This window comes from Ornithorhynchus anatinus, chromosome X3 (genome assembly GCF_004115215.2).
Source record: "Ornithorhynchus anatinus isolate Pmale09 chromosome X3, mOrnAna1.pri.v4, whole genome shotgun sequence".
Classification (NCBI taxonomy): Eukaryota; Metazoa; Chordata; class Mammalia; order Monotremata; family Ornithorhynchidae; genus Ornithorhynchus; species Ornithorhynchus anatinus.
Window position 1 is genome coordinate 4,403,974 of NC_041751.1, and position 24,987 is coordinate 4,428,960.

The following is a 24,987-nucleotide window of genomic DNA, read 5'->3' on the forward strand; positions in this document are numbered from 1 at the left end:
ACCCAGATCCTCTGACTCCCAGGCCTATGCTCTGTCTACTAGGCCATACTGTTTCAATTTTTTCCATTGCACTCATTCTGAATTGGGAAACCACTTGGGAACTAGAAAGGCAAGAAAACTTGTTTTTCTTTTTCTGTCTACAAATAAAGGAAAATAAAGCAAGAGAATGCTGCATGTTTTCTCATTCTGAGAGGGAATACGACATTTAGGTCATTTTCGCTTTAAAGGACTCATGCTTATAAATCAAGTCATTAAGAATAATGCACGGTTGATACATTAACATGAACTCTACCTATTTATCGAAAAAAATTAACCCAATACATGGGCTTGCTACTGCTCCTAATAGTGCTACTGAGAGTCAAGCAACACAAATGCACTTGCAGAAGAAACGATCATTTTCTTTGCCGGTGGCTTGAATCCGACCTCCTTTACAAGAAGGGATGAGAGAAATGGAACCAGAATAAAAGTGGGAATGGGGTCGGGAAGAGTTAATTTAACACGAATTTTTAGCATCCAAAATCTTTTTTTTAATGAGAATTAAATCCCCCAAATTACGTTTGTGAAATTTGCATTTGACATTTCACCGCCCAAATGGACCAGAGACATTTTATGAATCATCGCTCCGGTCAACCTGAGTTGATTTAGCACATCTGTGTCCAATTGCTAATATCTGTACCGTTGGCAGACCGCTGCTCTCCCCATCTTCGTAGCCTTCCTGAAATCACATCTCCTCCAGGAGGCCTTCCTGGATTAATTTCTCATCTCCCCACTCATTTCCCCCTCTTCTGCCACTTCAGCACTTCCACATCATCTATAAGTTGGAGTCCTCACCCTTATGCGCAGATCTTTGCACTTGATTGCTATCCCGATCTGTGATTTATTTTAGTGCCCGTCTCCCCCAACTAGATCGGGGATTCTTTCCAGTGCTTAGTACAGTGCTCTGCACAACATAAGCAACTCAATAAGGAAGCAGCGTGGCCTAGTGGAAAGAGCATGGGCCTGGGAGGCAGAAGACTTGAGTTCTAATTCCGCTCTGCTAATTGTTTGCTCTGTGACCTTCGGCAAGTCACTTAACTAATCTGTGCCTCAGTTTCCTCACCTGCAAAATGGGATTAAATGCACGTTCTCCTTCCCACTTAGACTGTTAGCCCCACGCAGGATGGGGATCGCGTCCGACCTAATTAACGTGCGCCTACCTCAGTGCTTAGAACTGGGTTTGACACTTAAATACCAAAAAAACCCAATGATTGTCCTCGATAGAATTGCCATGTATTGTGAACCATGATATCTAGAAGACCTATTTTTTTTTTTTTTTTGCTAGTGTACTCTTTTTTTCTTCCAGCTATCTTCTTTTTGGCCATTTCACTGTTACCGTCAGCCCTGGGGTGACGGGATTGGGATCACAAGAATCCATCGGAATATCTCCAATTTAGTAGCTCGGGAATAGGAGAGTGGAGGAGAGGTTGGATTGAAATATTAGATAAAATGAGCATTTTTTTCCACAGGCTCCTCCTCTCCCTCCCCCCTTCTAACTGTAGGCAGGGATTGCATCTCCCAACTCTGTGGCATTTTACTCCCCCAAGTGCTTAGTACAGTGCTCTGCACACAGTAAGAGCTCAATAACTTCCCTGATTGATTGGGGTTTTTCCAGATCTAGTTCTAGGTTCTCTTCTGTTCTCCAGCTACGCACGTGCCTTTGGAGGACTCATCCACTCCCACGCCTTCCAATACCATCTTTACATGGATGATTCCCAAATCTACCTCTTTCCGGGTCTGATCTCTTCCTTCTGCAGTCTCGCATTTCTTCCTACCTCCAGGACATCTTGACCTGGGCGTCCCACCGATACCTCAAACATGCCACGTCAAAAACAGAACTCCTGATCTTCCCACCCAAACCCTGCCCTCCCCGTGACCTTCTCATCACTGTAGGCAGCACCGCCATCCTCCGTCTCACAAGCCCGTAACCTTGTCATTATTCTCGTCTCTCATTCAACTCACATATTCGATCTGTCACCAAATCCTGGTTCTACTTTTACAGCCTCTCTTGAGCCTGCCCTTTCCTCTCCATCCTAACCTTGAACGGATGATCCAAGTACTTATCTTATCCGGCCTCTCCTCCTGGATCGGACTCTTCAGTGACCTCCCCGCCTCCCGTCTCTTCCCACCGCAGTCTTTACTCTGCTGCCCGGATCATTTTTTTCTAAAAAAAAGTTCAGTTTCGTATCTCAAGAGGCCTTTCCCTTCTACGCCTTTATTTTCCCTACTCACTCTCCCTTCTGTGTCACCTTTGCACTTGGATCTTATCCTTTAAATATCTGAAAGTCATCCCACACTCAGCCCCACAGCACTTCCGTACGTATCCTTTTACCCTGTCATTTCCTCTGTAATTTACTTCACTATCTAACACCCCATCTAGACTATAAGTTCCTTGTGAAAAGGGATCATGTCTACCAACTCCATGTATTACACTCTTCCAAATGCCTAGGATAGTGCTCTGCACAGAAGTACTCAATAAATACCACTGATTGATTTTTTTTTAAATTTGCATTTCCTTAGTGGGCAACTCCTGCCCCCATTAGCAAGAGCTCAGAGTTGGATCAATGATAGCAGAATGTAAAGGAGATTGAAAAGTCTATCCTGTCACCAAGCATCTGGGCCATTCGTTTTGCAAATCAGCTAACAGCTCTGTCCTGAACCGCATACATCGACTGGCCCAAATCAGAGAAAACCAAATTAGAGAAAACCAAATTCTGAAGCATATCTTTACCTGGAACTGTCAAAAATCATACAAAATACCTCATAAACCAAAAGCCTCTTGAATGGGTACCCAAATCGCTCTTAGAGGGACGTCCTGCGATACGACTAGGCTACGATCCCTGAAAATGGAGTTGTATCATGGGGTACATTTTTCCATCGACTTACACGCCGTGAATTAGAATTTATTCCGGAACTTTGGAAATGTAATGGAAATTCCTTTATGAGCCTCATGTAAAACACCGATGGCACCGAACTATTGCTTAGTCTTTATTAAAGTAGAGCAGCACTGTATAAAATAGGGGTGGAGATGGAAAATGGTCATGAGTTGTTGCAGGGCACTGTACGGGTTGAATTTTATTCTGTCGACGGTGGTCGTGTTTTTTCCACTTCAGTGAAGAATTTGACCAACTTGGGTTGGATGACAGCTTTCTTCTTGTCTTAAACCACTTTTTGGCAGACTAACTCCTTCTGAATTCTTCCGCTTTCAATCGAACTCCTCTCTCCATTAAGGTCTTCTTCTTCGATCACTGACAATCACCTGCTCGCTTGAAAATTGCTGTAAGATGACTGAGTCCCAGTGTCGTAGCTAGCGTTGGTGAAATCACAACTTCTTCCTCCGCAGCGATGCACCCGATCGTTGAAATCCGACGCGGTCGCCGCCGGATGCTTCCTCAGACGGAGTCGTTCTTAGCTCACTGACAACTTGCAACGTCACCTGTGGCTCATTTACGTCTCCTCTCCGATGCGAAACTTTCTTCGGCTACCTGTTCAGGGTCCTCTTCAACGCCTCGAAAATCTGACGGAACTGAGTTTCCTCCGGAGATGCATTCGCTGTCGATGGTTTAATCTTGGGTCAGGCGGGGACAGAGAGGGGCGTGCTCACCTGTGCTTGGCCACGACGTCGCCCGGCTTACGCGTGGAGTAACGTAGAGGTTGTATCCTCGGGGTGGTTGTATCGTGGGGTGATTTTAACCTGGGGTAAGGCATCCGACAATATTGTGGCGTCCCTGCTGTTGACGCAGTGTAACCCGAGGTAGCCTTCAATACTCTCCCAGTTGCTTCAACTCCCAGAAACACCTACTTATAGCTGGCTTGACAAAAAGGCAGAATACGCTTTGAGAAAGAAGTGTGGGTGCACCCTAGGAATAAAATCTCTGGCTCATAACAGGTCCTGAGCTAAACTGTAATTGAAAAGGACTTAGTGGCGCTTCGTCAGACTGAAATCTGCCATGGAGTAACCACTGGTGAGTGGGTGTTCTGATGACCAGAACTAGATCTTAGCATCCGTTTCAATCAGAGAATCTCTGGAACCTACAGGAGATGCCGAAGAGGAAATCAAAGAAGAGAAGCAATCACGCTACCTCAAAGCAAAGTGATGGTCTAATCCTTTCGGAGCTCTTTCAGAAAATCCTAAACATAATTCTCCGACTTCTAGTTGACACCTTTTATTAATAACAATAATAACTGTGGTATTTGTTGAGCGTTTACTATGTGCCAGGCACTGTTCTAAGCACTTGGGGTAGATACAAGATAATCAGGTTGGACACAGTCCCTGTCCCTCATGGGGCTCACAGTCTTAATCCCCATTTTACAGACGAGGGAACCGAACCACAGAGAGCAATAACAGTGATGGTATAGGTTAAGCGCTTACTATGTGCAAAGCACTGTTCTAAGCGCCGGGGGGGGGATACAAGGTGATCAGGTTGTCCCACGTGGGGCTCACAGTTTTCATCCCCGTTTTACAGATGAGGTCACTGAGGCACAGAGAAGTGAAGTGACTTGCCCAAGGTCACCCAGCAGACAAGCGGCGGAGCCGGGATTAGAACCCAGGTCCTTCTGAGTCCCTGGCCCGTGCTCTATCCACTAGGCCCCACTGAAGGGTACACTGGCATTTTCAGAGGGCGTGTTTTCAATCAAATTTCCTAAGGTGGTCAGAACAGTTCTGTTGAGTTGGTTCTGTGTCAACGGTCTCCTTGAAATGTTTTACTTAAATGTCCATTCAAACCTACAGCTTATTTCACTGTCCAACATAACTCGGCAGACTTCCCTGAAACTCATGCTCTTCACTTCAGTGTCTAAGGCACACATAGAATATATGTGCTTAAGTCTAGCGGGGGATACACACATCAATATAAATAATTCATACTACACGATTGAATATATCAAATCATATCATATAATATTCTTGTGATATATTGTGGCAATAAAATCATAATTTCCCATGGCAGATGAGGCCAAGAGAAAAAGGGTGGTATTATTCTAAGCATTTTCACTTCTTCACTAGTTTTAGCCATTATTTTTCTTGCACAATCTGCCCCTGCCTCTAGGCAGCTCTTCATTATCAACCTAAATAATCTTACAAGCTCCAGCAGCACACAAACGTGAAAAGATGCCAAAGAACATTTTTGTTACATTAAGTCACTGGCGCTAAGAATACAGCTACTTGTTCTTCTTTAAATTAAATCAGAATCCCTCTCTATTCATCACTGTCGGCCCCGGGCAAGTTCACCAATAGCGACGCGTGCACTGCTGTTTTCGAGGTACGGGGATTTCTTTTTAAAGCATTTGATTTCACTCGACTGTGCCCTAAATGTGGGGAAGTCAACTAAGGCGCTCGGAGTGTATCTATAAGCATGCGTTAATTAACCCTCCTAAAACTCTCAAGTCACTGCCGGAAAATATAGTTTAGTTTTAATCAGTCGATGGTACTCGTCGAGTGCTTACCGTGTGCACAGCATTTTAGTAAGCGCTCGGGAGAATACGACATGGCAGAGTGGGGAGACGCGTTCCCTGCCTAAATAGAGCTTACAGTCTAGAGGGGGAGACGGACATAAATGAATAAAGTACGGATAGGTAGAAAAGAGATATGGGACCGAGGGACGGGTGAAGAAAGGGTGCAAATCCAATGCAAGGGTGACGCAGAAGGGAAACCTGTTGCCAGAAAAACTACCCGTATAAAGGCGAGAAAGATTAAACGAGGCTCCCGGCTTCTGGCTCCGTGGCTCCCAAACTTATGGCGCGCCGCCACTGGGCCCGACACTTCTCCCGCTGTCCTCCCCCTTTTCCTTTCCCAATTTGGCCAGATCCTGCACTCCCACTCACAGCTCTTCAGGATCGGGCTGCCCCTCGCCACAACTCCCAAGTTGCTCACAGAATCTCACAGAAGCAGGAAGGAGTTTCGATCTGGGGGTAGTAGACTGAAAAAGACGAGTCCACCTTCCAGTCGGGAGAGAAGAAGGCCGAGAAGGGACACGCCTGAAGCGTCCAAACCGTTAAGGGGGTGGACGGGGTGTTCACAGAATCGCGCGCGCGCCCAACGCCGCAATCCGTCGAAGCTGGAAGTGGTCAACTGAAAGATTCACAACCAACAGAAACAGTTCTCCGCAAAGCAGGTGGCCAGCATGGGGGATCCGTTACCCCAGGATGTTGGACAACCAGAAAATATCAGCACACTCAAGAGGGTGTGAATAGATGCGTGGACAACTGATCCAGAGAAGAGAAATCCATTAGTCAGTACTATTTATTGAGTGCCTATTAGGTGCAGGGCTCTGTACGGAGCGCTAGAGAGAGTACGAATAAAATCAGTAGCTTTTTTTTAGGTAGCCTATTCTGGCTGGGGAGTCTCACTAAAGCAAATCACGGGTAGGAGGAGGGAGTGGAATATAAAGATATCCATAAAAATGCACCAAAATGCCGAAATGGTCATTGAGAGGAACCAAGTGTGTGAGCTGAGCTGAAGAGGGGTGAATAATTAGGGGGGAGAGAAGGGAAGGGAGATAGAAAGAAAGAAAAAAAGGACGCCGATTGAGTGTCTTTAAGAAAGTGGTTCAAGAGTTTCAGTTTGATGGGGAGAGGAACAGGTAACCACTGGAGATTTTTGAGATGTGTGCAGAATAACGTTTTAGAAAATCGTGAAAAACGCAAAAAGAACGGATTACAAACAGGAGAGACTGGAGATCGGATCAGCGTGGAAGGCTGCTGCTCTAGTCAAGCCAAGATACGGTATGTATCTGGACCGGTGCGGTGGCCATTTGGTTGGCGAGGGTGAGGTGGATTCTGGAAATGCTATGAAGTTGGACAGGATTTGGGCAAAGACTAAATTTGGAAGGTCGAAACAGAGGAGGAGCCACCTGGGCCTGCAACTTCCTGGGATTCATTTCTGAATTTCAAATTCATTCTTGAGGAAGTTTTGCTACCAAGCAAGGGAAAACTCTAAGAATTTACTTAAAGTGTAGAATCAAAAACAACATAAAAATCAAAAAAGCCCTGGGTCCTCCCATCTCCCCTCGTCGAATTTGCTCCTGCCATCGGCAGGACGGGCTTCCCAAGGGAAGATCTGCCACGAATCTTAGCTCCGGGTGATTAACAAAAAAAAGCCAAAGGTGGACCTGTTCACGGGCTCTAAAATTCACACTTTTGCAAGGCATAGGTTTCAACCTTTTCAAACAATTAAAGGAGAGTCATTTTATGGAGACGCAAATGGGTACATACGGTTTTGTGAATGGGGAGAGAAACGCATTTTTACTCCGGTGCACCCGATGCCCAGTTTGGTTTCTTTCTTTTCATAAGTAAATATATATCAGTGCATCCTATGACTAAAACCCTGTTAGTATCTCTAAATTGTAAAGGCCACAGAGCGCACGATCTGCTTCATGGCTTGCAAACCACAGCAACCACTTGAAATGGCGAGCCTGGCTTCCTGTTCGTAGCACCGATTCGGGTTGGTCATCTGTTCCCTTTAAGCACTTGATACTCACCCCACCCTCGGGCCCACAGCACTTCCGTACACATCTGAAATGTATTTCTATTGTCTGTCTCCCCCTCCGGACTGTAAGCTCTTTACGGACAGGGATCGTGTCTCTGTTGCATTATACACTGCCAAGTGCCTAATACAGTACTTGGCACACGCTAGTTGTTCAATAAATACCGGCGATCGATCGATCGATCGAACCGGAGTCCTGGAAGATCAACAATGCAGTCAGAGATTACTAGAGATTGCTGCAAGGAAGAGAGTCTAGAGAAGGTAAACTGGCAATTACTCCTATGTTTGGTCTCTTTACGGTTTAAATTGTTCTGAAGGTTTTAGGAGGCCTTCTTCCTCATATAGGAAAGGTCACGAGGTGAGTCAGAAATCATTAAAACCAAGCCCAATTGTCACCTGGTTTGGGTTTTGACAGCGCGACTAAAAAAAATGGCAGAAAGTTGGGGAAGCACTGGACTGAAACGGCTAACTGAAACGATAAACCCCCCTCGACGTTCCAGCCGCAAACCCGGATTTGCGGTGAAGTGGGGTTGATCTAGTGCCGGTGGAAGAAGGAATTCTTCTTTTCCAGCCTCTTGGAAATGGGAGTATTTCCAAACCTGGCTCCTTAATGCCCAGGAAGAAATTGGGAAATTGTTATCGATTTAAACCTAGCCTCGTCTCGGGTCTTTGTGTCAGTCCTTTATTCTGCACCGCGTGAGGGGACGACGCTACCTTTAAAAGCAAGAAAAAACATGCATCTAGCCACTCTGCCGGGTACGTGGGGGAAGTTGGAGGGTGTTGCCAGGGTAACTTCAGCAGAGCGCCTGACTGTAAACACTTTGGTAAATGAAAACGTAGTTCACAACCGTATTACAAAAAGGAAAAGTTAGGGAACAGATGCTTTTGGAGCACATCAACATTCATATAATTTAACACTGGAACACATACATGTTCCAGGCTGAAATGCCTGTATTTAGCCAACAGGTTCAAGGACCCTGCCAACATTATGGTGTATTCTGCTGTTCTTTCTGGGCTGTGAGCTTGTTGTGGGCAACCAACTCTGCTCTATTGTACTTTATAAAAGCACTGCGCACGGTAAGCACTCAATAAACACCGTTGATCGATTGGGGCCGGCTTGCTTTTCTTACCTGGATAAAGGAAAGGGAAATGCCAAGGACAGTTTCCATTTATCTGAGGATTGCAAGAAATGACCAGGCTCCCGAGGAATTGATCTAAAATTGTTACTCTGCATGAATCTAGGGGGGAAGAAAATCAGTTTGGGAGACACAAAACTACAGTGTATATATGTGAAATCTGCTTTGAAACACAAGGCACTTCTCCATCCACCAATGCTCTATGACAAATACCTTCCTAAAGAGATGGAAATCAAAGATTGATTTTACTAGACCACCTAGAGAAGAAGCTGTTTACTGGAGGGGCACTGATTTAGAAGAAGCAACTGTGAAATTCAGGGTAGCTTAAGGAAAGTATGTGATTGTGGTACTTTAAATGTTTTAATATATATATTTCATATACCTTGGCCTCTTGCATGGGGAAGGCAGAAATGCAAAGTTCTGGAGTTGTGGCATGTTAAGGTGGATTGAAGAGGCCACACATTTGTCTCTGTTGCCGAATTGTCCATTCCAAGCGCTTAGTACAGTGCTCTGCACATAGTAAGCGCTCAATAAATACTATTGAATGAATGAATGAATTTGATGGCTAGGGGACAAATGAGCGGTATCCATGGCATTTTGAAACAGTAGATGGGTATGGGCCAATGGCTACTAAGTCTGAAACAGATGTGGGCTCTATCCAGAGAGAAAGTAATTAAAGTAATTAAAGCTTTCCATAGCAACTAGGCCTAGAAGCCTAAAACTAGGTTTCAGGAGACTACCGTTCAACTGGATAAGCAACAGAATCCTAATTCTGATTCCCAAGACAGCTACTCTAAGCTCCTGTCAGACGAATGGGGCCGTCCTCAGAATGATCACCTCATGACTTTAGAAACTTCAGTCCTCTCCCGAAACCACCGTATAAGTGGGAGTTGAAGCAGGGTAACCTCTGGACATATTTGCCCCGGCTTCGTACCTGTTCTTCTGATCCTCAACTGGAGAGTATCATTATTACTTTGGAAGTTATTCATTCATTCAATAGCATTTATTGAGCGCTTACTATGTGCAGAACACTGTACTAAGCGCTTGGAATGGACAATTCGGTAACAGATAAGAGACAATCCCTGCCCACTGAAGGGCTTACAGTCTAACTGGGGGAGACGGACGGACAAAAACAATAGCAATAAATAGAAGCGAGGGGATGGACATCTTATCCCAGCTCCGCTATTTGTCTGTTGTGACCTTGGGCAAGTCACTTCACTTCTCTGTGCCTCAGTCACCTCATCTGTAAAATGGGGATTGTGACTGTGAGCCCCACGTGGAACAGGGACTGTGTCCAACCTGATTACCTTGTATTGAACCTCCTGAGTCAGACCGGATGCTTTCATTATCTCATCGATCAGGTCTCGGTTGACAACTCCCTGAAATTTCGAGGATCTCGTCTAACTAGAGATTGGAAATTCTCCTATTTCTCACACAATTCCAACTACCACGTCGGTGGCATTCCTTTCAAGTCTATAATCCTCATCAAATCTCCGGGCATCTCTCCAGAAAGCAGATATTACCAACTTTTTTACCCATCTCCAAGGTTCAGGGAGAAGGGGAAGTGGGCCAGAAGCAGCTCGTTCTGGGTGAGGACTGTGTCTACCAACTGTTTTACTATTACGCTGCACTCGCCCAAGCGCTCAGTACAGTGCTCCGCACACAGTAAGCAGTCGATAAATACGACCGATTGACCGACTGACTTTGTCACTGACGCTTCCGGATCTTGGCCGTCAGCTGCGGTTCCAGCGTTGGGTCCTAGACTCCCGCGGGGACTTGGCTATTTAAGTGGAGGTGGATTAGGCAGAAGATGGCAGAAATCAGAGTCCCTGGAAGGTTAGTTCTGACAAGAAAAAGGTGCTGCACAACTGGGAATCAGTCGGTAGTACGTACTGAGTGCTTCCTGTGTACAGAGAACTGTACTGAGCGCTTGGGAGAGTCCAGTGAAATGAGCATCAGAGGCTCACCAAAAGCAAGCAGAATAGACTGTGAGCCCATTGTGGGCAGGGATTGTCCCTGTTGCTGAATTGTACTTTCCAAGTACAGCGCTCTGCACACGGTAGGCACTCGGTAAATACGACTGAATGATTGGAAGAATGATCTAGAATGGGAGTGGGGATCGTGTGCTTCTGGGCTAGAAAAGGTGGTATGTTAGAACAGCGGTCTTTGGGAATGTTAAAACCAAGCCACCAAACTAAAACACAAGCGTGGCTCCACCTAAGATTCCACAATCTTCCTCATACCCCCTACTCCAGGCCCGACAGTTCGCTACTCTAGAGTCACTTCACTCACTGCGCCCCATCTCGTCGATCTCGCCATCGACCCCTTTCCCACTTCCTCCCGATAGCCTGGAACTCCTTCCCCCTCCATACGGACCAGACCACACTCTTCCCACCTTCAGAGCCCTTTTACGGTCACGGCTTCCAAGAGGCCTTCCCCGATTAAACCCTCTTTTCGCCGGCTCCCTCTCCCTTCTGCGTCATCTACGTTCTTGGATCTGTGACTTTCGGGTACTTGATATGTGCCCCATCCTCAACCCCACAGCACTTTCGTACGAATTTATAAATTATATAGTATAGACTCTTGGTTCGTATTAACGTCTCTCTCCCCCTTGAAACTGTAAGCGCAGTCTGGGCAGGGTACGTGTCTACCAACTCTGCTATACTGCACTCTCCCAGGCGTTCAGTACAGTGCTACGCACACAGGAATCGCTCACTAGATACCATTGACGATGACGGTTAGGAAGTAAGGAATAGTCTTACCAGAGGCTATGGCAAGACTATCCAATTTCGAGGACTTTTCACGATCCACAATTCACTCCCCAATATGTTCTTACTGAACTAAGGAAAATGGCAGTGGGGCAGATGATTCAAGGAAAATTGAGAGGAGGACTTTTGAACGTTCAGTTCAGTGATACAGTCGATCACTGTGCCTCTACTACATACTACAAAACTTTATAAGCAAAGAAGTAAAAAAAAAAAAAAAATCACCAGGCTGAATTCATTTCTATGGTAGATCTCGTTTTCTTTTTTTTTGAGATTCCATTTTGTGCAGAGCACTGTCCTAGACACTTGGTAACACGAAGCAGATAAGTAAATCTTACTTTACATCACTTTCCCGGGCTTAAGAAAATTTACTATCTCCTGCACTAAGAAATTATCAGATAGTATGAATTTTAGCTAGAGTGATGGCTATTTTGCATGACTACATTTGTCCCTGAATTTCAAAAATGTGTAAACCTTTAAGAAAAACTGAGGCTCAGATTGTCAAAGGACACAAACCTTTCTTCCTCTGACCACCGTGCACAGCAAAACATTATTCTAGTGGGTAGGATGTCATTTTAATCTCTAAAATGATTAAATTAAATCTTTGATCAACCAGGATTTTGATTACTCCCGAACGGTGACACCTTCTACCTCTATTCGAAATTCTCCCTAAAAAAAAAAAAAAAGACAAAGAAGCAGTGAGATGAAAAGAACCTAAAAAGGTATTTTTCAAAGTGGTTTGGTACAGATGATGTCGCGATGACATTTGGGTAGCACATCATTTTCAAATGACACCACCAAACTGTCCACAGATGAGTCGGCTTTGATTCCACTTAGTGTTAAAGCTTAAAATAACCTCGCTTAAAGGGCGTTACTGTTACGAAGTGGTTCGTTAACTAATTCTGAAGTTCCCTGGGTGGCTTTCTTAGCTGTTGTTTTCATGTATATTGAAACATCTCAGGGAAAGAGATGTTTGAGGAGTCATCAGTGTGTGACTGATGATGACTGCTTCAGGGTTAAATCATTTTTGCACTAACAGTTCTTCCAAGTTGGAAGAAGAAGTAGGAGCTAAAATTCACTTTCAGGCTCGCGGATGTCTGGAGACGGAATAGTCTTGAAAGATTATTCCCATGGATTGAAGATGGAAGGCATATATGCAAATAGCATTCCAATTTTTGAATTGGGCCCTTTAAAAATTTAAATAAATCTAGTTCAAAATGAGGCCCAAGTCTCATTTTGCTCGCTTCCTTTCATTACAGTACAAAGAAAACCGACGCTGGATCAGCACGTCGAAACCACGTAAAAATTCGGAAAGCGCAGCTGAGAGTTTAGACAAACACAATGGGGTTCCCGCTTTTATGATAGCGAGCTCCAAACCCATCCTGGCTCTCAGAGAGTCAATAAACAACTTTCATTAATGGGCCGAGCCTGGCCGGAGCACGCCCGTCAGCTTAAATTTAAACAACGTGCAAAATCCACCTTTTTCCGAATGGGCCTACACAACCAGCTAATAAGAGGGGATTTACTTGGGCTTTGTCGCAGTTCGGCAGGAAAAATACCTCGGCGAATTTAGGCCGAAGTCATGTAGACTGGCTTTTTGGAGCGTGGTTTCTGATTGTGTGAGGGAGGCAGGTGGGCTAGTCTCGGTCCACTGCCAGCTTGCCTGCACTTTTAGAACGGGCACAAGGCTACTTGATGTGGCACAGGAGAGAAGGGGTTAGGAATGAGGTTAAAAACTAGGGAACCTGTTTGTGAACGTCTCACATCATCGGTCTCCCCTGACTGTAAGCTCTTGGAGTCTGTATTTCTTACTCTCCTTGTATCCCCCAGCGCTTAGAACAGTGCTTTGCACATAGTAAGCGCTTAACAAATACCACAATTTATTTTACTCCATTTGTACTCTCCCAAAAGCTTAGCACAGTGCTCTCCGGCCAGCAAGAGCTTGGTAAATACTACCAATTGACCGGAGAAGCTAAATGTACAATCCCATGGTACGGCGCAGTGGATAGACCACGGGCCTGAGAGTCAGAAGGTCATGAGTTCTAATCCAGACTCCACCATTTGCCTGCTCTGTGGCCTTGGGCAAGCCATTTGGCTTCTCTGGGCCTCAGTTACGCCATCTGTGAAATGGGGATCGAGACTGTGAGCCTCAAGAGGGTCAGGGACCAGGTCCAACGCGATTTTTTCATATCCAACCCGCCCTCACTAGAGTGCTTGGCACCTAGTAAGCGCTTAATAAATACTACAGTTATTATTATATTATTAGGTTGACTTCAGTTTGTTTCTGAGGCAAGTTCTGACTTGGGCCTACTGGTTTAGGGCTCCCAAAACATCAGTTTGTCTGCTAGGAGGCAATCCCTGCTCACGGTAGCTTGGAGTCTCACTAAAGAAAACGGAAAAAAAAGCACCCGTATATAATCGACAACCCCCGGGCTTGACGAGAGATCAGATTCGCACATTCACAGACAAACTGCAACTCTATGGAACCCTTTCCTCTCTCGACAGAGAATTAATCTGTCGTACGTCCACGTGAATCTAGGCAGGTCTTTCACAATGTTTCGTTGATAAAGGATGTTCAGCTTAATCCTTCCGGTTGGCATGTCCAATTGGTTTTGGAGGCATTTGATGGTAGTATCACTGACAGATGCCTGGCGAATGTGCTCACTGTACCATCAGGGAAAGATTTTCTGTAGGTACTGGAGCTGGGAAGAACAACTCACCAAGACAGCGCTTGAATTGTTTCCATTGCTTAACGTACTTAAAAAATAAATCAGTTTTTGCCAGGGTCAGACATCCAATGTTTCCTCCTTTCAGGTGGTCCATTTCCTTCCCCTTTAAAGTCGACCTCTGCGACTCGCTTCCTGACACTCAATTCTCGTTTCTTCTCTTTCCACCTCTATTTATCCCTCTGTCCTTATATTCCAGCTACCCCCATTCCTCTTAAGTGTCTTATATTTCCCCTTTTTATTCTCCTCTATCTTTCAAATGCTCTTCATAAGGCTTTCCTGTTCTTTCGACTGCCTCTCCCCTTAGGCTATAGCTTAATTTTTGCTTTCTCTTCTCAGCTCCGAGCCTCTTTTCTCTCCATTTTCCCTCCTCTGCCTTCTTCTCTCCCTCCATCTCGCCACATTCACTCTCTGCTTCCCGTCTCTCTCCACTTCGCCTTATTTGGTCTCCCCTCTTTCCGTGGTGCATAGATACATCTGAGATTCATTCATTCGTTAGTATTTATTGAGCGTTTACTATGTGCAGAGCGCTGTACTAAGCGCTTGGGATGCCAAGGAGAAGAGATGGAAATATGGAGGACATGAGAACACATCTCGGCAGCTCCACCCCCACCTCCCCTACACTGTCCCTCGGAACTCGTGCCACGGAAAATGGAGAACGGAACCGGGCCAAGAAGATTCATTCAATAGTATTTACTGAGCGCTATGTGCAGAGCACTGTACTAAGCGCTTCGAATGGACAATTCACCCACAGATAGAGACAATCCCTGCCCATTGACGGGCATTCATTACTCAGTGAAGGTAAAGTTCACTTACACCTGCCTTTCTCTAGACTGAATGCTCACTGTTGGGCAGGAAACACGGCTACCAGCTCGTAGTGTACTCTCCCAAGCGCTCAGTACAGTGCTCGGCTATCAGTAAGCTCTCAATACGACTGGTTGTGCAGCGTGGCCTAGTGGAGAGGGCCCTGTCCTGGAAGCCAGAAGAACTCATCCATTCAACCGTGTTGATTGAGCGCTTACTGCGTGCAGTCCAATACGACAATAAAGAGACATGCTCCCTGCCCACAATGACCTTACAGGCTGGAAGGAGGGGACAGACATTAATATAATTACAGATAGTAGAAGGGTGTGGGTTCTAATTCTGACTCCTTCACTCGTCTGCTGTGCGACCTGGGCAAGTCACTTAACTTCTCCCTAACTCAGGTCCCTCATCTGTAAAATGGGGATTAGGGCGGGGGGGCCCTATGTGGGCCAGGGACTGTGTCCAACCCGATTATCTTGTATCCACCCCAGCGCTTAGAACGGTGCCCGGCCCACGGGAAGCACTTAAATCCCACAATTATTATTAACAACATTATTACGCTGACAACAACCAAGGGAAATGCCGATCCTGCTAGAGAAGCGCCACACCCGTTAGGCTCCCACGGGGATGAACCGATCGGTCAGTAGCCGATGGTCGACCCTGACGGGATGAGCGTGGCCCCGTCCTCGATGCCCTGAGGCTTCCTTCGGTTGTCCAACCGATGCCAAATCGAGCAGGCCCGATACCCGGCTTGCGGTCGCCCCCTCGCATCTACTGATTTTCTAAGGACTCCGCGGGTGTGGTGTATTTCAGAAGGAGGGTCCTTTCATCGAATGACGCTAAGCGAATCAAAATTTCAGAGATCAGAGAGAGGGCGCAGTATCAGAACACTTGGAGGAAGTGTGATATCGGCTCGGGGCTCACCGTCTTAATACCCGTTATACAGATGAGGTCGCTGAAGCATAGAGAAATTAACTCATTAACCCAATCCAGCTTCAGCAAATAAGTGACCGTGCTGCTTCCTTTATCTCATCTGCAGGGGGTTCTCTAATCAATCCCCGGCAGAAATAGACTAGATAATATGACTAAGGTGGTTGTAAGCGCGACGTAGTACGGGAAGGATATAAACCAACATTTTCGGGGTATGGGCCCGATAGCTTATTCAGCTGACCTTACTAGAATATAGTGTAATAGAGAACACGAAAGTTTCTGAAGCTTAAGATGTAGGTTTAAATCCTGTAATCAGTTAATAATGACAATAATAATAATTGTGGTGTTTGTTAAGCCCTTACTATGTACCGAGAACTGAAGTAGGTACAAGATAATCACGTCCCACATGGGGCTCGCAGGCTAAGCAGGAGGGAGAACAGGTAGCGAATCCCCATTTTGCAGATGAGTGACAGTTCACTCAAATGACTCGCCCGAGGCCTCACGGCAGGTAAGCGGCAAAATCTGGATCGGGACTCAGGTCCTCTGCCTCTAAGGCCCATGTTCTTTCCACTAAGACAGTCCACATGGAGTTCACAATCTAAGGCGGGGAGGGGAGGCCATTTTAAGAAACTGAAGTTCCAGGGGACGACTTGCCCAAGGATTACACAGCCTGGCTCCTGACTCACTAATCGTATGCTCTTTCCACTATAATAATGTTGGCATTTGTTAAGCGCTTACTATGGGCAGAGCACTGTTCTAAGCGCTGGGGGAGATAACAGGGTCATCAGGTTGTCCCACTTGGGGCTCACAGTCTTCATCCCCATTTTACAGATGAGGGAACTGAGGCACAGAGAAGTGAAGTGACTCGCCCACAGTCACACACTACACCATGTTGCCTCCTCAAAAAGGGCAGAGAGGAGGAAAAATTATATCAGAGACTTTATGATTCACTGTAATTGCTTCACTATATTCACAACTTCCCAATGTTCACTCTTTTATTCCACTGCCTATTTAGCTCTATTAAATCTCCACATCACGTTACTTTCTTAAAAGGCACATGCGTCATTTTTTAAATTTTTGTTTATACTCTCCTCTATCACCATGGTTCATTAAGACACATGAATGTTTTACCATTCAAGGTTCAATCCCTTAGTCTGTAAACTCCTTGTACGCAGAGAAATGTGTCCTATACATTGTTGTACCCTCCTAAACTATTAACACAGTGCTTTGCACAAAATAAGTGCTCAATAAATGACCGAATGATTCTTGCGGGAATAAAGTGACAAATGTAAATTCACCCATCTCTAAAGTGAATTCTAAAGCCGAGAACTAGTATGATTTACGATCAAGAGGGGAATCTTCTGAGGTCAAGGGAAAACCGGCTTATTCCAGCAATAGTTCTGATTATGGTAACGCTCAAGTAATTCCGGAGGGAGGGATTATCCCAGCCTTTAGTCTTCCGCGCTTGATCTCTGTCTTTTGGTCAATTCCCCGCTCATTCACACTCTCTCAGAAACTTGGACAGGAGAGAGGGAAGGCAACGCAAACGCACGCGTCCATCTTGTCCGGCTTCACGAGGGGGGAGCTGAAACTGTTAAATTTATAGAGGCTATCGTTTATTCACCCAACGGCATCTGAGCGGCCACCGCGTCCTTTAGACTGTAAAATCGTTATGGGCGGAGACCGCGTCTGCTAATTCCGTAGGAATGTACTCTCCCAAGCTACGGTGCTCTTGACACAGTAAGCACCCCAAAACGATTCATCTTTACCATTCGGACTCTTCCTGCAATCATTCCCCAGGACAATGAAAACGTACTTAACCCCTCTGTGCCTCAGTTTCCTCACACAATGGGGAGATAAGATTTATGTCCTACTCCCTAGTCTAGGAGTCCCTGGTAGGACTGGGACAGTCTTACCCGATTCTTTTCTATCTATTCCAGCGCTTGGCTCACGGCAAGCGCTAAATAGATTCCCTCATTAACTGACTGTACTTTCCCCGCCGACAACGAGGAAACCCAATTGTAGTCTGGCCACAAGTCTGACGGAAAAGACCAGCTCTGATGGCTGGGGCCAAGCGGGCCCCGAAGCAGCAGGCCTGGAGCCACGCTTCCCCTGGGAGAGCCAGCACTGCGACCTTTACCTTCAGCGGGAGGTGCCGTCGAGGAGGGACCTACTTTTCCTACTTAGGGTGCACAGTACACTTCCTCACTATCATTTCTGAACGCATCCAAAATATGGGGGGGAAGCGGGGAGCTGCCTGCTTTTAAACCGCTGCAGTTGAGGACGCCTTCTCTTAATGTTCCTGAAATAATACTGTTGCCAACGATTTCCCATAATAACAACAGTGGCATTTGTTAAGCGCTTACTATGTGCCCAGCACTGTACTACGTGCTGGGGTAGATACAAGAGAATCAGGTCCCACCTGGGGTTGACAGCCTAAGGAAGGAGCACGGCTAGTGACAGTCCATTTCTTAAACATTTAGTACAGTGCTCTGCAACACAGTAGGCGCTCAGTCAGTAAGATAGGTTGAATCCCCATTTTACAGATGAGGGCAGTGAGGAACGGGGAAGTTAAGCGACTTATCCAAGATCGCTGAGCACACGACCGGCAGGTCCTCTGACTCCCAAGCCCAAGCTCTTTCCGCTAGGCCGGGCTGTTTCCTCACCTTCCTGACCACAGGGGATATATTAACGCGCTGTGGGAGGGACGGAGGGAACGAGAGTGGAAAGGGAGGAACAGAAGTCAGTTTGGAAGCGACAATGTTGGTATCTGTTAAGCGCTTACTATGGGCAGAGCACTGTTCTAAGCGCTGGGGTAGATACAGGGTAATCGGGTTGTCCCACGTGAGGCTCACAATCTTAACCTCTATTTCACTGATGAGGTAACTGAGGCACAGAGAAGTGAAGTGACCTGCCCACAGTCACACAGCTGACAAGTGGCAGAGCGATGAAGAAGGCGAAGGGAGCCTTTTTTAAAAACGTTATTTGTTAAAGCGTCCCTATACGGCAACACTGTCCTAACCCCTAGGGTACACGCAAGTCCATCAGGTCGGACGCAGACCCCGTCGCACGTGGAGCTCACGATCTAAGAACTGAATCCCCATTTTACAGTTGAGGAAACGGACACGGAGAAGTGACCCGCCCACGGTCATGGGGCACACGCGTGGCAGGGCCGGGATCAGAGGACAGGCCCGCCTCCTAGGCCCGTGCTCTTGCCACTAAGCCACGCTGCTTCCCATGGCATTTACTACCATTACTTTCCCCTTCAGTGATGTCTTCTTGGAATACCCGAGCCAACTGTACATCTATTACTACTATTCCGCTACCGTGCCTCTTCTCACGTCTGAGCCACCCCTCTTCACCTTTCCACCCAATTTTTCTTTCGTGAATATTCTGCATCCCCCTCTAGATTGCCGTGGGCAGGAAACGTGTCCCCGCCAACTCTGCTGTCCTGCACTCCCCCGAGCGCTTACTACCTTTGGTATCTCTCTCTTCCCAATCCCACCCTCTTTGTGCCACTTTGTCCTCTGAAAACAGACGATTCCCCAGGGCAGAAAGCCTTCTTGCGGGGGAGAGTGAGCAGACCGCTGTTTGCCTGGGACTGCCTATCGAGTGAAAAGGCAGGAAGGGAGCGGCCCGCCAGAGGTTTAACTGCCGTCGACCCCGCCTCCCCCAACTCTCCCAGGAGAGAAGGAAGCCTCGGGCCATTCTGCCAGACCAAACCGAGCGGAGCACAGCCAATAAACAGAGCAAGCAGACCGGCTGAGGTTGGGGGGGAAAGGGGTGGGCGCGTCCTCGAGAAGGTTCTTCCGGAGACAGAGGCCGGGCAACCGGTTTTGGGGATCTCTGCGTTGCTTTGACTCCGAAAGATCTAGATTCAGTCTTGGGGCTTAATCCCTCGGTGAAGCCACCGCCGACGTTAAAGTCTAAAACGCTCTCAGAGCCTCCGGGAAGGGTTTTCACCCGGCAAGCTGTGACGCGTCACCAAGGGGAGAAGCTTCTAGATGGGCACTGAATCCCGGCCATACCACAGTCCCCTTCCCCGAGGGTACGTGCCGACACTTGGGGGGACAACGCCGCGAAATCAAAGGGGCAGGTTCAGAACCAATATGCCCACCCCTGACAGAGCTCTGCTAAATGCCGCTACAGATCACAATCTCACAGTCTCTCGATTCATCCACTTAATTCCAAAACTCACAGGTTCTTTCCCGAATCCACGTTTCACCTGCCCTTAGATACTGGCAAATGATTTTATGGAGGGCGGGGGGGGGGGGGGGAATCCATTAGATAAGATTCCACGATTAGTTTTTAAAGACCGCCCTAATACTGTCGCTTTCATATTCGACTAACAGCTTCAGGGAGGCGCCTGATAATCGTGACCGACCGTTTCCAAACCGCACTCTTAAACAACAGCACTACAGATCGGGGCCCAGGGGCCCAGCTGATTTTAAAATCTCATATGCACTTTTTGCAATTGACCGCACAGCACCCACCGTGCTCTCCCTATTTCTGAAAGCACAGAACCGTGACCTGATGGGAGGAACCTTGGCTTCCTAGAATTGATGAAGACTCCGAACCATTAGCATCGTCGCCACGATCCCTGATCCTTTTGGCGGCACCGCTCCACTTTCTAGCTACTCCTCCTTGACCTGGGTGAACCCCAGCACCCCATCCCATCAGGCTGGATGTGCTGCAGGCGGTCCCGGCTCCGTGGATGATCTGAAACCGTCTCCGACGGCGCCGAACGCCCTCGCCGCCAAATGGTGACCAGTGTTTCTTTCTCAAAAGCAGCTCGCTGGACATCATCATCTGACGTGACGTCAACATCTGTCACGTCAAGCGCATTAGCGACACCCTTTTTCTAACTGGGTGGGAAACTACCTTTTGAACTTCCTTTTCTGCCCGACCCTGCAGAAGGCAGAAAAAAATCCCAATTCTGGCTTTATCCTACGGACCCAAAGGCAACTGGACGGACCAGAGGACATCATCGATGCACGGTACAAAAGTGAAGACTCTCCGTCTAGACCGTGAGCTCACTGCGGGCAGGGAATGTGCCTACCGACTATCATACTGTTCTGTCCCAAGCGCCGAGAACAGTGCTCCGCACACGGTAAGCGCTCAATAAATACGATGAATTGATTGAAGAATGACACTGCTCCAAAAGGGCATCGAACAGGTGATTTCTGGTTTCCCCTCTGGGGTCCTGCTCTTTAAAGGACAAAGAGTCTCAAGAAAGAAAAAGAGCCGCAGACAGGTAGTGTCCAGTCTTCTCACAGTCAACAATCTGTTCTCATTCTACGTGCTATTAATAATAAGAGGATTATCAACCTCACCTCCCTCCCAGAATTACCAGGTACTAAAAAACGCAGCCCTGAAACGCTTCGCAAGCTGACAGCAGCAGTGAGCTATGCAACAGAACGCTAGAAGAAAACGGTGTTTTTCATCTCACTGGAAATATTCTGGAAAACCTAGATTGCCAAGGAGGATCTGCTGCAGGATACTGAATTTTAACTCCCAAACAGAAACGGCCAAAGACTCGGAAAAATCTGCCTCGTGTTCAACATCCTTCTCTCCAACCAAATCATCACAAGAAAAACTAAAGAAACACTAAGTAAAATACCTTACTTAATTGGCCTTCTCCCCTAGCAAAACTCAAAAGTCTCGATCCTCGCCTAACCCGAATTTGAGAAATCGCGCACCGGAAACGTGCCTAACGGCAGCGGGAAACTAAGGTGGCTATATGCCGTTTTGGCCTTCATCGTTTTCCACTTCAGACAGCTCAACGCTCCACGTTCACTCAGTCTCTGCGGAATCCAGTGACCGTAACGCGGCCGCCGAGAAATCAACTACTGTACTCTCAAAGACCTTCTGGGGGTTTTTTGGAGACAAATTCAAATGGGCGGCACGCAACACTAGTTGCCACCTGCAAAACTGAATTTAACCGGGTTCTTCCGCGACCTCCCCCTCGAGCTCAGAGTTCAAGGCCTCGGACCTAAAGATGCCGGGTGGCTCTTTGCTGAACGAGGGGTTTGGGCCCAGGCAGCTTTGAAGAAAGAGGAATCCTGCTTCTGTGGCTCCTTTACGAGGGGAGGAAAGTTGCCCGCCGGTGAAAGATGGGTGTGCCCTCGTGGCAGGATAAAAGCAGCTGGATAAAACACAGTCCCCTCCCCACCCGCGTCTCCAGAGGGCACGGCTGCCTCTGGCCTGAAGACGCTCCTCTAATTCACTCAGGTTTGGCGTTCACTGGTTGAACACCACCCACGGGAATGGAGAGAGGTTCTTATCGCCCAGGTAGGCATCGCTGATGAGGGAAGTAAGGAATCAGTTCAAGTTCTATAACGGCAAGGATGCCAGTGGTTACTACTGCTTCTATAAAGTGTGGTCTTAAACAACCCCTGCCCACCCCAAAAAAGATCCTCTTAGCAACTTAAACAACATACTTTAAAACCGAAAGATGACTCTTAACTGGACTTGCTTAATGTTCTTCGGAATGCTTACTCTGCGGAGTATTTCTGAAACCAAAAGAAGCCTCGGTTTTGTTCAGCTACAAGACGCCGAGGACCAACCCCACCTGACAAAGTTTCATTTTCACATCAGACGAGAGAGAGAGACACCCCTCCGTAAAGAAACTGGACTGACGTCCTGAATGACCGGCCCAGTTTCTCCTGGAGGTTTCTCTTTCGTCTAACATAAAAATCCGGCGCTCTCTGTCTCTCGCCTAATTTCCCGCCAAGTTAGAGGTTTCTTGGGAAGGTGAAAGGTAAGTGAGGGAAGGAGCTGTATAAAATGAAGGAACGAAAAATATTTTTCTTCAGTCTTTTTTAAAAACATGAGACGATACAGGAGTTTGAGTTCGTTTATTTTTAGCAGGACGGGAGTGCTAAAGGATGTTGACGCCAATAGAGGATACGTCCGAGTCCACCACCTGTAACAGAAGCTAGATAATCGTTAAAGAGACCACATTAGAGGCAAACGCTGAGCATGTCACGCACTACTTACCACCCTTACTGCTGTTAACGACAGAACAGAAGCAACAGTGGGATTAACGTACAGTCTGAGTCACAGTGCTCGATTTAAATGGTCGAACTCTGTCGGAAGCGCTCCGTTAATAAATAAATAAACAAATGAACACGGCATCGTCTGACTGTTAACCAGGGGGTCGGTCACAGAAATGAAACTGACAAACGAGTCCTCCCAATCAAAATGAGCTGCCCGCTTCTAAAGTCTTCAGCTGAGCAATCCTACAAGAAGATCCGAAAACATCCTGCAAATATGAGGCTACGGAGCTGCTGAATTAGGTCCCACCTAACAGAAACCATTTCTCCCAGGCAACCGAGATGCTTCCCGCTTTCAAAGGCCGGTCAAAGGCTCTGGGGGTAAATAAAAGGTAAAAGGCACAGAAATAGAGAACATTACCAATCTGAGAGAGTTACGTAGCAAAGAGGGATGTCGAAGAAAGGAATTTAATGAACAAGGACTAAAAACCAAAGGGTTACGCACTTCTAGTTTATGTTCTTTCTCTGCAAGGACTTCTTTTTGACACCGGAGAAAATCTGAGAGCATGCGAATTAGCTGCTTCCTATCATCTATTTCTGCTGCCAACCTGCCATTGTAATCCGCCAGCAGCATGCACGCATCTTCTACCATCTTAGAGAGCTGTTCGCCGGATTCTTTATCTAGAACGGAAGCGCAGGGCAGAGAAATAGAGCGATGCATTAAAGACCAAGTCCTCTCCCCTTCCCCCCCACCCCCCCCCAAGCCGAATCGTGCTTTCGCCTTCCTCACCTGTGATTTTATTTAGGAGAGAAACATCCTGGACCTCAACGGGCAACGACGCTATCCTCTGATGAACGGCCGCGTCGCTAGAGGCTGCGTTTTCTAGTTCTTGCAAGGCTCTGGTGAGATCTGTGGTCTGAAAGAGCCCACCGTTGGAAACCAAATGAAACGACACTGACCCCCGAAACCGTGTCCCGTCCCTCTCCCCCCGACCCCGACCGGGTCTCCATGTGGATTCTAGGCTATTAGCCATTTCAGAACAGTTGATGAATTTTACTTTGTACATTCTCCAATCATCTAGGAAATTCCAAAAGTCTGGGAGGAAGAGGTATTTACTGCTGACCCTGGCTCTCCTCCCATCCCTCCAATGGGGTCCAGAGGAGAGGAGCAGGAGCAGCCGCCAAGGCAGTAGATGTCTTTGTGGGGTTTTCAAAGAACAATCTTTGAAAACAATCTTCCTAAGGAGGAAAGAAAAACCACAGTCTTGGGGGCAATCTGCTAGGAAGCTTTTCGTTTATTTCCTAACGGTCTTTAGGGATGTAACGTTACCACGTCAAAAGCGTCCTCCTAAAATTCACTAGGCATACGTCTATACTACATTCCTTTGAGAACTGAGTCTCTACGTTCTGTCGCCTCAAAACTCAAATATTTACGCTGCTACCTGACGGCACGGCCGTTTCTCCCGAACAGGGACGGAAAGTGTGACTGGTCTGACTTAAGGCTGAAACGGTGGTTGTTCACATTTTAGCATCTCATATGTTATGGTCCAACACTGCTAGGAGACATTTAGTTCCTTCTGGCTCTAGGCGTTAAATAAAAATCAGCTGACGGACCGGACTACCCGAATGACTTCCATACTCACAATTTCCAACCCACCAAAAACACCCACCTTACACAACGGCAGTGCGGCTCTCCTACTTATTCTTTCTCTAGGTGAGAGTCTATTTTTTCCAAGACGTCGGCAGCTAAGTTACTTCACCTGCTAGGTTCCCCACCGTATCGATAAGGCCCTCAATCGACGTAAGACGGCCAGGGTGTTCACTGGCTACGAGAACCTCCGGCGCACGCGTCGGGAGTGCCCGACCGAGTAGAACTGACCCGCTGCACTCCCTGAGTCACGGCGGAAGGGCTGAGGGAGGGGTCGGCCAGGACCCTCACTGCTAACCTCCCGTCACCAACTCTCCCCAGCTTTCCCGCCTTGCTCCTCAGCCCCGTGGGGCGTCTATTAAAATGTTTAAAAAGCACTCAGAATCAACGTTCTTCGTGAAATGCGAGGACGCGGGGGGAAGAAGAGTAGAGCTTTCGTTTTAGTGCATCCAAAAAACTCTCAT

The 24,987-nt window shown here is 47.1% G+C and overlaps 1 protein-coding gene across 4 annotated transcripts in view; it reads right to left on the reverse strand.

Moving 5' to 3' along the window:
* Positions 1–24,987, reverse strand: part of RPRD1A (regulation of nuclear pre-mRNA domain containing 1A) — a 50,808-nt gene that overhangs the window by 7,479 nt on the left and 18,342 nt on the right. The window contains exons 5-7 of one of the 4 annotated variants that reach the window (XM_029053945.2): positions 23,666–23,792; positions 23,381–23,556; positions 22,721–22,805 (exon numbers count right to left, since the gene is read on the reverse strand). In XM_029053945.2, coding sequence (XP_028909778.1) covers positions 22,761–22,805; positions 23,381–23,556; positions 23,666–23,792 — 348 coding nt within the window. In that variant the 3' untranslated portion in view covers positions 22,721–22,760. Of the gene's footprint in view, positions 1–22,720; positions 23,557–23,665; positions 23,793–24,987 lie in introns of those variants that run through there. The other 3 variants (XM_029053946.2, XM_029053943.2, XM_029053944.2) reach the window with 3 other exon arrangements.